Source organism: Erithacus rubecula, assembly GCF_903797595.1.
Source record: "Erithacus rubecula genome assembly, chromosome: 22".
In the NCBI taxonomy this organism is placed as follows: domain Eukaryota; kingdom Metazoa; phylum Chordata; class Aves; order Passeriformes; family Muscicapidae; genus Erithacus; species Erithacus rubecula.
The window spans coordinates 6107992-6123311 of record NC_136674.1 but is presented as its reverse complement, the minus strand read 5'-3'; the positions used below and the strand labels follow the sequence as shown (position 1 = coordinate 6123311).

At 52.5% G+C, this 15320-nt stretch overlaps 1 protein-coding gene and 1 long non-coding RNA gene across 2 annotated transcripts in view; one reads left to right on the top strand and one right to left on the bottom strand.

Moving 5' to 3' along the window:
- The window catches only part of CUX1 (cut like homeobox 1), a 265273-nt gene extending 258509 nt beyond the window's left edge, over positions 1 to 6764 (top strand). The window contains exons 20-23 of the mRNA XM_079325223.1: positions 256 to 312; positions 2920 to 3000; positions 4796 to 4860; positions 5331 to 6764. Of these exons, the coding sequence (XP_079181349.1) occupies positions 256 to 312; positions 2920 to 3000; positions 4796 to 4860; positions 5331 to 5400 (273 nt within the window). The 3' untranslated portion in view covers positions 5401 to 6764. The remainder of the gene's footprint in view (positions 1 to 255; positions 313 to 2919; positions 3001 to 4795; positions 4861 to 5330) is intronic.
- A 4197-nt stretch (positions 6765 to 10961) lies between these two features.
- Positions 10962 to 14516, bottom strand: LOC306811344. Its single transcript, XR_013776655.1, has 3 exons — positions 14376 to 14516; positions 13139 to 13250; positions 10962 to 12983 (listed from the first exon to the last, which is right to left on the bottom strand). It is a non-coding gene; the product is annotated as an uncharacterized lncRNA (long non-coding RNA).
- Between the last annotated feature and the right edge of the window lie 804 nt (positions 14517 to 15320).

The following is a 15320-nucleotide window of genomic DNA, read 5'->3' as shown; positions in this document are numbered from 1 at the left end:
ATGAACAGCTCCCAGCACCTCCCTCTGCATCAGCCCCTCTGTCTGATGAAATCCAGGGACCTCTGATAGGATCAAACCCTGTCAAATGCCCTTTGCTTTCAAAAACAAACAAAAAAATAAATAAAATCTGTGCCCAGATGATGGCCGAGGGCAGGGGGCAAATTGGAGCGTCCTGGGGCACACAGCTCCCTTCATGTTTTGCAAACCCCAAATTAAACCCTCTGAGCATCAAAATCTTGTATGTATTCCTTGTAGGAACGCCAGAGGAAGTACCTGAGCCTCAGTCCCTGGGATAAAGCCACGCTGAGCATGGTGAGTGGCTGCTCTGCCAGCACTGCTGGGAGCTGAGGGGGTTTTGGGGATTGGGGCTCTTGGGCAGTGGGAAGGGCCCATCCCTGCTGTCCCAGACAGGGGTGCAGAGCAGACTGGGCCATGCTGGAATCTGGGTTAGGAGCAATCCCTTTCCTCCCTTGCTGCCCAGAGCAGTGGTGGCATCACCATCCCAAGGTATTTAAGGGACAGGGAGATGTGGCACTTGGGGACGTGGTTTAGTGGTGGGCTTGGCAGTGCTGGGGGAATGGTTGGACTCAAGGATTTTTGAGGTCTTTTCCAACCCACACAATTCTGATTCTGTTCTATGATTCCAAGCACCTCTCCTCTGGTTTGTGACATGGTGGGAGCTCAGAGCTGCACCCCCAGCCAGGTGCAAAGCCTCCTGCATAGGAGACCACCCCCAGGAGGAGTGTGAGGGGCTGCAGAGGATCCAACACTCTGGGGAAGATCTCTGCCCCACACAGCTCAGCATCCTCAGACACTCATTGCATTCTCATTGCATTCCCCATAAAAACCCCTTCCCAAGCCCTGATCCTTCCTGCTCTGGCTCTTCCTTCCAAAAAAGCATCAGGGGAAATTCTGGTGGTGCCTGTAGCAGCAGAGGATCCCTGCCTGAGCCACAGAGGGCAGGAGGTGACTGCTGCTGCAAGCCTGGGCTGCCATCTCTTAGGGGATAACTTTCTGAGCTGAAAATGTGGTTATTGAGGAAATCTGACTTATACTGGAATTTGTGGCATTAGCAGCAGGCTCAGGATGGAAGTTTGGCTGAGTTAACCCCCAGCTCTCCAGCAAAGGAAGGTGAATGTGGGACTGGGGGCTGCTGCAGCCCCAGAACACAGAGATATCCTGCAATAAAGGCAGAGCTGTCATTTGCATAAAAACCAAGCAAATGCCAACATGAATATGGATTGTGTGGCGTGCCAGCACCACGGAGAATTAATGAAAGGCATTCACAATAAAAAAAAAAAAAAAACCCAAAAAAAAACCTGACTTAGGGGAGTTATTCCTTGGGAATATTTAAGAACATAATCTTGTTTGTTACAGCAGCCTCCGCCGTGGCCGTGAATAGCAAAGACGATTCCAGCCCGGAATGGGTTTGGTGGGAGATCTGTGGGTTTTAATGCCAGCTTTGGAAAGCCTGTCTGGTGTTTGGGGAATGTGCTTATGTCCATAATGAGTCCCTGGGTTACAGCAGCAATAAAGAGTGGCTGTGGAGGAAAGCAGGGCTCACTCCTCTGCTGCTCCTGCTTGTGAAGGGGTGGGCACGAAGGTTTTCTTGGTGTGATGTGTGAAAAGAGCTCAGGCATCAGCAGGGCCTGGCAGGGCTGGCACAGCAGGAGCAGGAGAGCTGCTGCAGAGAGCTGGGCTAAAGCAACTCAGAATAAACCCCCAGGAGAGCGTTCAGTGGGGAAAGCCCACACTTGGCAGCCCTGAACCCACCTCAATTTGGGCAGATTTGGGCTGAGAGCACTTGTGCAGCCCCTTTGAAGGGGTGTCACTGCTCAGGGGTGGGCACAGGTGGGTGCAAACACCAGCTCACTGCACCTTTGTGTAAGGTGTCCTGGTTTGGAGGACAGGTGTCTGCCAAGAAAGGCAGAAGATTCTCTTTTAAATGAAGGATGTAAACCCCCTTCCTCCAAATTATTATAATTTTGAAATTAAGGGGCTCTCAGGCAAAGATATGGGAATTAAGAATAACAGTTCTTTACTGGGAAAATTAAAATAGAAATACAGTATTACAAAGAACAATCCCAAACCCTGCCAGAGTCAGAATCCAAGCTGACACCCGTCAGTCAGTCAGGGTGGTGGCAGCAGTCCCATTCCATGGTGCTGCATCCTCCTGCAGTGGCAGATGTGGTTCAGCTGGAGCAGTGCTCCTGGAGAAGGTGCAGTTTCCTCTGAAGGTGCAGGGATGATGTGGAAAGGTCTGGCTTTCCTCTGGAATCCAGTGGAAAGAAGATACCTTGGTGTCCAAAATCTCAGTTTTTATCTGGGTAGAAAAGGCTTGGCTGCTCCCCTGGCTGGAGCATCTCCCAGTGGGATGATGGAATTTTATCAGTCACACAGTGGGACTGAATGGGCCAGCAGCAGATGATATCTCCTGGAGGGAGGATGGGCTGTGGAAAGATAAAGATGATTGTCCCAGCTGGTTTAAAGATGGCCCATTAGCAGATAATATGTGCCAGGAGATCAGGGGCACTGCCCCACCCAGTTTTTAACAATGGCCCATTAACAGGAGATATCTCCCACAGTGATAAGAGTCACTGCCACACCCAGTTTTAAACAATGGCCTATTAACAGGAGATATCTCCTGGATGAAGGGTGGGTCATGGGAAAGATAAAGATGTTTGCCCCAGCTGGTTTAAAGATGGTCCATTAGCAGATAATATGTGCCAGGAGATCAGAGTCACTGCCTCACCTGGTTCAACAGATGGGACAGATACACATTGCTGTATTGCACCCCAAGACACAGGGCCTGGCAGGAATAGGCTCCCAGCCCTGGCCAGGATCTCTCCAAGGCTGTTTGAGGAGAGCTGGTTTGCAGTGACCCACATTAAAAGGGGATTTTCCATCTGCTTTCTGCAGGGGAGGCTCATCCTGTCCAACAAGACTGCTCGGACCGTGGCCTTCTTCTACACCCTGTTCCTGCACTGCCTCGTCTTCCTGGTGAGTGTGTGGCCACAGAGCTGGCACTAAAACAGCCACTGCCACCCCCTCCTGGGGCAATCTGGGCTGGTTTAAGATGTTGTGCCTGGTGGGAGTGTTGCACCTGCTGTGCCAGTGGCTCTGGAGGCTCGGCAGGGCTGGGAGCAGGGACATGGACATGCCAAGGAATGTCCCCCTGGGCTCCACGGGGTGGAAATCCCACCCTGGGTGGGCACAGGCTTGCCCAAGGGCAGGAGCTGGAAGCTGTCTGTGTGTTCATGTTGTTCCTGGGATCAGCCATGGGTGCTCACACAGAGTTTAGCGTGTTCCCTCTGCTTAGTGGGGAGCAAACTTTTGGTTAATTATTACTAATCTAATACCGTAAGTGATTTTAGGAATTTAATACATGTCCCTGAGCCCACACTACCTGGTTCTAGACCATTTGGATCCTATTCCTGGGTGCATCTTTATCCTCCTGCTCAGTGGAGTTCATCTGCTGCCTCTCCAGGGACGAGCTCTGGCTCTCCCCATGCTCCTGACATGCCCTGTAGCTCTGTTTTTCCCTAGTTTTCATGTTTCCCCAATTCTACATTAGGGCTAAAAGTAGAGAAGCAGAGGTTTGGGAGGAATGGAGGCTTCAGCCAGCCCGAATCTCCTGGGAGTTTGTCATGGTGCAGACTCCTCCTGTATCCTTGCACAGTTTCTGGGAGTTTATTTGTCATTTCAGGAAGAAAAAAAGCCAAACAAATCATCAATAATTAAACGAGGAAACGAGATGAAAGCCAAATCAGAACAATATTTCTGTCCTGCTCTCAAAGTTATTTTGGTGAGGAAAAGAGCAAAGGAAATAAAAAGTTAAACATCATTAAACTTTAAAGCTGTAACCCAAAAAAAAAAAAAAAGAAAAGAAAAAAAAAAAGGAAAATTCATAAATATTACATGGCTGGAGTGCTCTTACATCATCTAGACACAAAAGAGCCTGAAATCCAGCACTGCCTGGGCTGGGATGAACTGTGTGCCACAGGGGACTGGAGGAAGCCCCTGTTCCTCCATCCCCACAGTGGGAGTGACACCTCTGATCCTGGCAGACTCCAATGAGCCCTGATTTGGAGCCTGCTGGGTGTTTGTGCTTAGGGTGATTCCCTGCTGATAACAGCTTACAAATCCCCAAGGCTTGAACAAATCAGTCAGGGATGGGAGGGCTTCTCCCCCTTCCCAAACCCCAGCACTGCCTCCTGCCTCCTCAGATCTCAGCTCTGCAAGCAAAACACAGAGCATGAAGGTAAAAAGGAGCCAAGCCAAGCACTGACCTTCCTTAAGCTGTTCCAAAAATACCTCTCCATCCATGTGCAGCCCTATCCCAAACCACCACAGCCACAGCAGCACTGTCCCAGTAAAAATAACCCACTGGAAAGGTCATCTTGACCATCCTGAGGGCACTCCCTGCAACACCCTGGGGTTCCCCACGCTGGTGATTACAGAATCACAGTGTGGGTGGGAAGGGACCTCCTTCCACTGTCCCAGGCTGCTCCAAGCCCCATCCAGCCTGGCCTTGGACACTGCCAGGGATCCAGGGACAGCCACAGCTTCTCTGGGCATCCTGTGCCAGGGCCTGCCCACCTCACAGGGAAGAATTTCCCCCTGGTATCAAATCTCTCAGTTTGAAGCCATTCCTTTGTCCTGTCACTCCATTGTCACCAGTCCCTCTGCAGGGTGGGAAGGCAGGGCCAGGCTGGCCCAGCAGTGGCACAGAGTGTAGTGAGGAGGGGTTGGGATGGAGGAGGGAGCTGAGCTGACCCCATTCCTTGCCCTGCAGGTGCTCTACAAAACCGCCTGGAGCGAGAGCGTGGGACGGGACTGCGCCGCCTTCTGCGCCAAGAAGTGAGTGGGGACAGGCTGGGCCAGCCCTGCCTCAGGGCTGCTTTGGTGGGCAGGGCTTGGTGCTCTGCAGCAGATTTTTGGGGCATCTCAGTGCTGGAAACAAGCTCAGTTAATTGGGGTTTAAACTCAATGAGGGAGGGGGGAGAAAAAGTTGACGGAACAGAGGAACCGCTTGTGTTGGGTTGGGTGTTTTCCAAACCCTTCCTGCAGGCAGAGCTTGCCCAGCAGGAACCCTGAGAAAGGCAAAAGTGATCCTGGAGATGTGGGTCAGAGCCCTGCCATGACTCCAGCTCCCTGCTGCCCCTGGCTGGAGCAGAGCAAGGTGCTTATCCTCCAGGAATGACCCCTTGGAATCAGAGCAGCTCCTGCTCAGCTGCCAGAGCACCTTGGGGCTTTGCTGCAGAGTAACCTGGCTCCGAGAGCACCTTGGGGCTTTGCTGCAGGTTAACATGGCTCTGCCCTCTCCCCAGGTATGCTGACCACCTGCACAAGTTCCACAAGAACGGGGACATGGATAACATGTGGCTGGGTGATGTGTGACAGCTGGACACGGCTCCTGCAGCAGGAGCTGCCCCTGCTCCTGCTTTACTGTAGCTTGGCTTTCTGCTTTGTAGGATGAAGGCAATGATCCCCCATTTCCACCCTTGAAATTAAAAGCCTCAGCTAAGGGAGAATCATTTTCCAGCTCTGGAAGGACTGCAGCAGTTCCCATGCTTTCCTAATGTCTCAGACAGCTCAGTCTTTAGCAAACACGTGGAAAATGCAAGATCAGAGGTACCCCTCCTCCCAGATCCACATCTCTCTCCCATTCCTGTTACTGAGTGGGCTAAATCCAGCCAGAAACAGGGAGGAAAATCAACCTCCTGAACTTGCATTTTCAGGTGTTTCAGGCCATTTGAGGATTCCTATTTTGCTCCAGCTCTGGGCATCTCATGCCTGTGCTGCTGGGCACTGGCAGATGCCCTTCTTGAACTGGAGCCCTCCGTCTGGGAATAGTTAGGAATAGTTAGGGCATAAAGGGCCTGAAGGGAGGTGCTGCTGGTCAGGCCTGACCTCACAGGGATGCTCCAGACTCTCCTTGCTGAGATGTTTCTGCCTCTTAGGAAACCACAAGTCAAATCAAGCAATTGCTGGTGATTGGGTTTGCTGGGTGATGAACACTGGGCTGTTAATTTGGGTTGATTTGGGGAGACAGAGATGATAGGAGATTCTCCAATTAAAAAGAGCAGGTCCCAGCAACCCCCCCCTTCCTGCTGTGACCACATGGTGAGGGAAGGTATTAGCTTGTTAACGTGGTGCTCAATTAAAATTCCTCTCTGTAGACAGGAGAATAGCATTGCTCCCAATTAATATTTCATTGCAGACTCACATCCATCCCCATCCCTGTTGCTGGGAAGCCAGGGTCTCTAACAGAGCATGCAGGCAGGGAAAGGCCTCACATCTGCCATGGGCAGCCAGGGTTTATTTATAGGAGCTGTGGCCGACAGCAAAATGTAAAATACTCAGAAATTGAGGGAAGGATAAACCCCAAGGGACCAACCTGCACCTGTCCTGCTCAGCACAGGGAAAACTGAGCCCAAATGGAAGGGAAGCACCCCAGGATGCAGTGAGGAGGTGATGCTGCCATGGCTGGGGCCCTCTTTATAAAATAATCAACTTCAGATCTGGGGAGATGAGCTTTGGCTGCCTGAAATCAGTAGATGGGAAACATGATCCAGGGAAGGGTGGGCTGCTTTTCAAGGCTTTGTTGGGAAGGTTAAATTTGCTTTTTTTAGCAGCTGTATGTGGTGTCTTGGAATTGCAAAACTTCTGCAGCTATTCACACTTGTACTCCTCATAAATGACTTAAAATAGATGTTGAGTTCTGTTGGACAAGTGATAAAATAAACTTAGCCATGCATTGACTGAGTGGCTTTTGTGCTCTGCTTCCTCTTTTTTTTTTGGACTTTTGATATTAAACAACTGAGAAATGTCCTGCTCGAGTCCAAGGGCAGAGTGTGCAGCTAATTTTAGAAACCCATTACAGCAGCTAAAGGCAGTGATGTCTCACAGCACAGGGGAGGGCAGGACCTCTGTCCCCATGTGCTGGAGCCAGCACCCCAGCTGCCACCAACACCAGCATCCCACGGGCCTGAGGAAGGCTCTGGGGATGGAGGGGCCATGGGAATGGAGCCCAGGCAGCTCCAAATCCTGAAATATTCTGGATATCCCCACGTGTCTGTCGGCTCCAGCTGCACGGTGTAAATTTGCCTGGCTAATTTGGGTGAGCTGCTCATGATCCCCCTGTTCCTCAGCTTCCTTTTCCTTCCTTTTCCAGCCCTGGGAGACCCCAGCCTGGCAGAGCTGGGCTGTTTTGGGTTTTAGCACAGCTTGCTTTGGCTGAGCCCAGCAGTTCCAGGGGGTTGGGGAGAGCCAGGAGCTGCTCCCCCCACCACAAGATGCCTTTGTGCCAGAGGTTTTCCAGCCTCCTGGGATAACTGTGTCATGCCAGTCCCCTGGAGCTGCTGGATTTTATCCCTCAGGCAGAGCTGTCACCTCCTTCCCTTCAAAATAAAAATGACAAGCTCACTGATTTGTCCCAAAATCCCTCCTGGGGAGGGCAGGCATTCGACGTGGGCTGTTGTTTTCTCTTCTGATCTCATAGTTTTGCAGCTCCCACAGCCATGGCACAGCCCTGCCTGTCCAGCTCACCTCATCCCAGCCTGATGACCTTGCAGCAGCCCAGGGATGTCCCCAGCAGCCTCTCCCAAGAGTCCAGCTCTGGCTGCCAAGCCCTGTGTCTGCAGGCAGGGAAAGCCTGAGCTGGGGAGGGCTCGGGTCACTGCCCAGAACCTCAGCCAAGTTTTCAGAGCTGCTTCCCAGAGCTCTGCAGGGACAGTGGGATGCTCCTGCTCAAGACTAAACAAAATCCTGCGGTTTTGGTGCCTCAGGAGATGCTCTGAGTGTGAGGGGTGTCCTGGAGTGGCCAGGCACAGGGAGATGGCTCCTCCAGCCCCCAGCACCTCCTGGCATCCCCAGCCAAGCTTGGAAATACTGGCAGTGCTGTGCCCAAAGCCCTTTCCTGCAGAAGAATGACACTGTGCATCCATTAAAGCAAGCAGGAGCCACAGCTTCAGGCAACAGCTCCAAACCAGTTTGTCTGGAGGGAGGGGAACAGGGGCAGCACTGTCCTTGTTGTCCTGGCACATATAGGATTTTCCTCATTCCCTGCCTGATCCAGCACTGGCTGTGCTGGGTTTTGGGGACACACTGAATTCTCCTTACAGCCACCTACAGACCCACAGCCCTGAGCCCCAGCACCCCCCTAAACCCCATTTTCAGTCAGGCTCAGAGGGCAGCCCCAAAGCACCCCATAATCTGTCCCCCTCTTGGAGGCAAGGGGAGAAAATGGGAATGGATTTTTTTATTAATTTGATTTGGAAATCCCTTTTATCCCTGAGTGATTCAAAAGAAAAGGATTTCAGCGACCCCTTGCTCTCCCTTGCTGTTTTAAATTTAATTATGGGAAACAATTTTAATTAGTATCGACAGATATTCAGGAAAATAATTATGGGCAAACCTGTGCTTCTTATATCTGTTTAACCTGCGAATCTCCCAGCCCATCTCAGAGACCCAGGCTGAATTTCAGGGGTTTATCTGCTAATAAAAGGCTCCTGGGGAAGCTGGGCTGGCTAACGAGATAACAGGCTGCTCACATCTGGGTCACAAGTTCAGTTTTTGCCGTGGGCAGAGGAGACGAGAGAGAAATCACTGCCAGGATGTGACCAATCTGTCGTGATCTGGGGCAGGGCTGAGGGGGCTGATCCCACTCCAGCCACATGGATTCAGGATGCTGAATGTCCTGGCAACTCCAGAAGGAGCACAGTGTGCAGAGCAAGCTGCTGCAGCAATAATTGCAGGGCTATAAAAAAAGCCAATAATGCGATTTCCTAAAGGTTTCCGTCCGGGCGCCTCCGGAGCTGCTGGCACCCTGCAGATGGGAAAGGGAGATGGATGGCTCTGAGTATGGCTGCAGGCAGCAGAGCCAGCCAGGATGGCAGAGAGGAGCTGCAAACACAGCCACGGGCACAGCCTGCATGTTTGGGGTTCAGGGTGCACCCAGTGAATGGGGGGAGTAACATGGGAAACAGCCCATGCAGGAAAAAGGGGGGGATGGAAGAGATTTGGGTATCTCCAGAAATGCATGTGTGTATTTGTTAGTTTAGACCAATGTTTATAACAACTGCATGAGATAAGCCATTTTTAAGTGTTTTTCTGCAACTTGTTAAAACCCTTCAAAGCCACTGAAACATAAATTGTACTAAAATTAAAAATGAGCTAAAAAACAGAATACTGATATTAAAAAAACCAAAATAAAAATAAGCAATAAGTTATAAACAACCACCAACCGTCGTACCTGAAGGGCTCACACAAGGCATGTGAACAGCATAAAAGCACCAATCAAAAAAGGTATAATCACATGGACAGTAGTCTTAAAATGTATAATTAAAGCTAAAAAGTAAACAATAAATCAGTTTCTGCATAATCATATTAATTTGCTGTCCCAAAGTCCTGTTTCTCCCACATGCATGGACACAGCATTTCCCTGAAAAAGGAGGTAATACATAAGGGGTTTGGGTATCTGGCAGCAGGAACCTGGCCAGGCCAGCCACAGGTACTTATTTTGGGAAATGTGGCTCTAATTATCCACTACAAGCAGGCAGGGAAATGGTGATGCTGCATCTGCACCACTGGATGCCTTTAAATCATAGCTGAACATCTGTCTTGAAGACACGCTGCAGTTCAGGCAGGAATTCCAGGCAGGCAGCAGGAATTGTCATCCAAAGGTGAGCACCCCTGCAACCCACCAACCATCATCCCTCTCATTTCTGCCCTGATACATGGATCAGGCAGAGCTGCTGGGTCTGGATGGGCTGTTTTACAAAGAACAGCAGAGTCTGGATGGGCTGTTTTACAAAGGACAGCAGGGTCTGGATGCTGGGAAGTCCCTTGGCCAGGGTTGTTCCAGATTCCTCCCGTGGGAGAGGGGACAGCAGCCAGCACAGGGAATGACAGCAGGGTTACCCCAGCGATGGGCTGGCACCATCCCCTGCTGCAGCAGGGCTCTAATAACACCTGGACCCCCTAACGCAGGTAACAGCCACCCCTAAATGGGATTCTGGGCAAGCCCCACCCTCCAGGGAGGCTCCCCTGGGCTGGTAATTGGTGTTTTATTGCTTCCTGCAGTGTGAGACATCTGAGGGTAGGCAGGGGCCCCGAGCTGATGGAAGAGCCCTCTACTCCCTCCCTGCTCCCGGTTTACAGAGTCTCCCCGGAGATGGCTTTTCCAGCTCCCAGGCAAGGGAAGGAGCTGCACCTCCCTCCCTCCACACCAAAATCCTGCCCCATGAGGTCAGAGAAACCCAAATGAGGCCCACAAGGTGGAAATGCTGGCAGTGGGAATGCTGGGCATTCCTCTCCAAGGGATGCCAGTGCCAGGGGGTCACCACAACCCCTCCCTCCATTTCCCAAAGGGGAGACACTGGGAGGGTGTTCGGGCACCCCAGTGTCCCCAGGCAGCACCGCATCCCTGGGACAACCTCCTGTGACGTCTCTCCTGGCCCAGAATAACCATCCCCAGCTGCACGTGGCTGCCAAAAAAAGCCGTGGAGGGAGCGGGGGCGGAGGAGAACCCTGGCCACAGCCGGAGCAGAGCATCCCGCTGGGAGCGCCGGCAGGACGGGCAAGCGATGCCGGGTGGGGTTTGCGGGGTGTGGAGCTGTCCCGGGATCCTGCAGCACCCCAGCAGCAATCCAGGGATAGAGCCTCGCACTCCCCGCCCCAGTCCGTGCCCTGAGCACGCAGCAGCTGGGGCTCTTGCGGTGCCGGTGCCTGTGGAAAGCGCTCGGCACCGCGCTGGTCCGGGCTGAGCCTGCCGTACCCGAGGGATGTGTTCAGGTGAGGCTCGGGAAGGCGATCCTGCAGGTTCCAGCTCCTCCAGGATCGGGGAAGGGTCCCCTGAGAGTGTCCTGGGGAAAGAAAGGGCTCTGACGGGAATAGGGATTTTTTTTTTCTTTTTTAATAGCCTCTTGGTGGTTTTTTTTAGCACAGAGGAGGGCTCTGGGATGGAACCATATGGATGATCCCACAGATGCTCCCTAAAGCCTTTGCTTTTGGGCAACAGTGCAACATCCTCTTATCCCCCTGCCCAGCCAGGAAAGGGCTCCCTGCCTTTACAAAACTGGCTTTGTTCTGCAAACCCTCCCCTCTGCAGCCTGATCCCATGGAGGATCCCCACCCAGGGACTGGGTTTAGGAGTGGGCAAGGCATTGCCATTCCCCTGCACAGAAAAGCCCCTCATCCATCATCCCACTGATGCAGGGGTCTCTAACACTCCCCCAGGCAGATGCTGCCCATCCCAAGTGCCTGGGGCAGGATGGCACCTGTGCTGTCCCTGCGTGGTGTCCCTGTGTGGGGTGACACAATCTGCCCTCACTGACCACTTCCCAGTACCCTGGCACCGAACTGGGATTTTCCAGGGCTGTTTCCCAGCTCCCCTCCACACACCAGCCCCTGATGGTTCACAGGGTTATGGAATTTCTCTGGCTGCTGCTTTGGGCCACGTGGCTTCATTTTGGGAACTTCTCCAGGGTCACTTTGCCCACCAGCCCTGCTCCTCACACACACCTTGCCCAGCTCCCCACAGGCTGCTGCAAAGGTGGAAGCTTTCAAAGCCAAGGGAAGGTTGGGATTGTGGAGCTGCTAGCATTTTTAAGAGCTGCTCTGAGTCCAGGCAACAACGGTTTTTCCTTTAATATTTAATGCTTTTTTTTTTTCCTCTTTTTTATTGAACACACGTGCAAGGGAGCATTCAGAGCTGCAGCAGGAGAGCTGGGCACTGCAGGAACACCATGGCCAGGCTGACCCAGCAGCATGGGGCTGCTTCAAAGCCAAGGTTGCCAGAAGGGCATTTTCCAGCCTGTAGGAAAAGCAAAACCTTGGAAAACTGCAATAAAAAAGCCACTTGGACCAGCACAGAAGAAATTCAGTCTAGGGAATCCTGCACAGCAAAGATCAGCCCTTTGCCAGCAGGAGCAGCACAGCTTTCCCCAAGGTTTCCAGGTGCAAGTAGCTGCTGTTGCTGGGGTGTTAGCAAGTGGGAAAGGTGGAAGCCTTTTTTGTGTGTCTGAAATCTCCAGGGGTTTGGCTCCTGCTGGCTAGAGGCTGCAAAGAGATCTCTGGGACAATGAGATCCTGGAGCAGCAGCATTGAGGGAGTTCACAGATCTGTGATACCCAGAAAGAGAAAGGGGGAAGGATGTGACCCCACCAGGGGTGTGGTGCTGTGCTCCCCAGCTCCATCCTGGCAAGCAGGAGTCCCAGCCCATCCCCAGGCAGAGGCCACCAAACAGCTGCAGCTGCAGGAGGTGACTGAAGGGTGATGCTCCAGGAAACCCCCCAGTCCAGGGCAGCACAGCCACAGAGGGCTGTGGGGAGGGTTTTGGGGCCTTTTCCTCCGTGGTCTCTGTGCAGGCACAACAAAGCCTCTGACACCATTTCTCAGGCACAGCAGAGCAGAGCAGCACAAAGAAAAGGGATATTTAAGAGACAAGCCACAAGCAGCTGAGCTCTGCCTGCAGAAACAGGAGGTGGTTTGGAGGAGAAGGTGCAGAAGGTGCTTGTCCCCCTGGGACAGACACAGACCTGCTCACCCCAGCAGGGCCAGCACAGCCAGGGGGAACAGAGCCCTGGGCTCAGAGGAGGCAGGAGCAAACCCACTGTGGCTTTGGGGTTTTTTTGCTGAAGTTTCAGTTCTGCAGCCCCAGTTCACGTCCCCCAGCACAAGGACGGGTGTGTGAGTGCCCGCCCCGACACGGGGCTCTGCCCCTCTCACAGCCCTGCCAGCAGAGGGGCTGGAGCACAGCATCGCTTTGCATTTGCATCAGCAGAGGAGGAACAGCGGCAGCAGCAGCAGAGCCAGGCTCCTGTGCTTCCCCTGCGGTGGCCCGAGGGAGGGAAGGCAGGGAGGTGTCCACAAAGGTGGTGTTTGGGCAATCCTCTCTCAGGTGCAGGAGTGGGAACTCCTGTGCAAGGTTAGGAGTTGGACACGATGATCCTTGTGGGTCCCTCCCAACTCAGCTTTTTCTGTGATTTTTATAGCAGGAAAAAAAACCAAAACAAAACAAAGCAAACAAAAAAAAAAAAAAAAAAAAAAAAAAACCAAAAAAAACCCAAAAAAAAAACTTAATTAATATAGAATTACAGGACAACACGGGAAACAGTCGAGAAAGGGGATGCACCTTCCAAACAAACTCCCAGGACACAAACAGACCCTGCTGGTGCAGATTCGTGGCATTCTGAGGGACCAGTGAGCTCCATCCCAGCAGCATGTAGCATGAGAGACTTGTCCTTCTTGCAGGCATCAAGATCAGGAAGAACAAAGATGGGAAATGTTGAATTGTGTCTGCTGATACAGAGCTGAACACCCCCTTTTTTTGTTCCTAGTTCTTCACCCAGCACCATCAGGGATGCAGAAGGATCAAGCCCTGAACCCTTTTTCCACCTGACAGTGAGATTGCACTCCCTCCCCACTCATCAGTCCCAAATATTACTCCCTCCCATCAGAGTCAGACACTGAGAGGCTGCTGAGCACAACCCTGAACAGATGTTAGAAGCACAGAAGAGCTGTCATGTGGTGAGGGACAGGCAGTGTGCACACAAAGAGGATGTGGGGTGGACTGTGGATGCTGAGAGCTGGCTGACCACTCCCCAGCACAGGTCCTGTGCTCAGCTGGTGCTCTCCATCTCCATCCAAACTCCACTGGCTATCCCACAGAAAGATGAGGATGGCTTTTGGTCCTGTTTTCGGGTCCCTTTCTGTTTGTACATCTTCCCTCAGGGCATTTCAGCTGGTCTGGCTTTGTTCTGGTCTGTGGTTGGGCTTGTCCATCTCTGAGGTCATCCTGGGAGAGCATCGCGCAACCAGGGCTGCACAAACACTCTGGGAAAGAAAAAGCTCAGGTCACAGAGGAAATATTAAACACAGTTTTTGTGTTGAAAGGAAAGGGCTTTGCTCCCTGTGGAAGGTAAATCCTGACTTGCAGGGTGAGGAGGAGAAGGGAATTTGCACATCAAGGTCCTCCCATCAGTGAAGGCTCCTCCAGCCCCGTGGCTGGGCTGTCACTGCCTGTTTGCCATCTCCAGCACACCAAAGGACATTTTAAAACAATTTCTCTTCCACAAATAAAAACAACCCCAAACCGCTGCTTCTCCAGGTTTCCTCTCTTTTCCCCTTTCATCCCTGTGACATCTTCCTCTAATAAATCCTGCCTTTCCATCCCATTAGGGGCTGCTCCTGGCCAGCTCGCAGCTGCGGCAGGGATGCCTGGGGCTGTGTGCCTGGCTGGCAGCTCTCACACGCTGCCAGCCCTGCTGTGCCTGCACCACCCAAAGGTTTCATGGCTGGGCTGCCCCGGCCACAGCGGGCTCCCAACTTCAATCCAGGTTTATCCCGGGATGCTCCACAAACCCCTTTACCTTCCCCTCTCCACCACGGTTCTGCGGCCTCGCAGCACGAGGGTTTTGCTAGGAAATCAGCGGCAGCACGGCGGTGCCGGGACGGGAGGGATGGAGCAGAGCAGGGCGCGCTCCGGAGCTGGCAGCGCTCGCTGCCTCCGGGCACAGAATTTCAAGGGCACGTCACTCTCCAGCCGGGATGCTGCCAGCAGCCCTCCCCAGCGCTTGGTTCCTTCCAGCGATCTTTTTTTTTTTTTTTTTTTTTTTTTTTTTAAAGGCGGCTAATCGCTCCAAGGGAGTCCCGGAGTAATGAGAATTGGCAGGAGCCGGCAGATATTAGGTTTATTCACCACTAGTTTTAAATCGTTTAGCATAGCAGAAAGGCTGTGGTTCTACGAGCAGTGTGTTCTGCTTTGCTCCTGTTGTGGGTCTTGTTAAAAGGGTTTAGTGGTGAGTGGGAACTGGGGTGTCCAAAGGGGTTCTGCTCTGCGTCTGTGGGGCTGGCACAGGGATGAGTAGGGCCAAAAAATGGGGAGGAGGATTTGAGCCAAAGCTCATCCTCATCCACAGGAGCTCCCACCAGCTGCAGACTGGGACTCGTGAAGGATTTCTGTCCCGTTGAAGGCAGCCTGTGGCTTTGGTTTAAAAAGAAAGCCTTAAAAAGGCAATTTGGGGAGCTGGCCCGAGGCTGCTCTTTGCACAGCACAACGCGGTTCCTTAGGGATTGCTGAGAAAAGTCGCGGGAGAAGTTAAACTTTCACCCTGGCAATTATTGTAAATCTCTCTGGTCAAGGCCCAGACCTAAAATTAGCCCAAAAGCCCTTTTAGAGGTTGGGATTTTTCACTTGATTTTCCAAGTGACCGACCAGCAGTGGAGCAAACCACCCCCTTCCACACTCAGAGCCCTGGGGTGTTTTTTACATGCAGTCCCCGTGTTTGATGGAAGCAAGGCCAGGCATTCCAGCC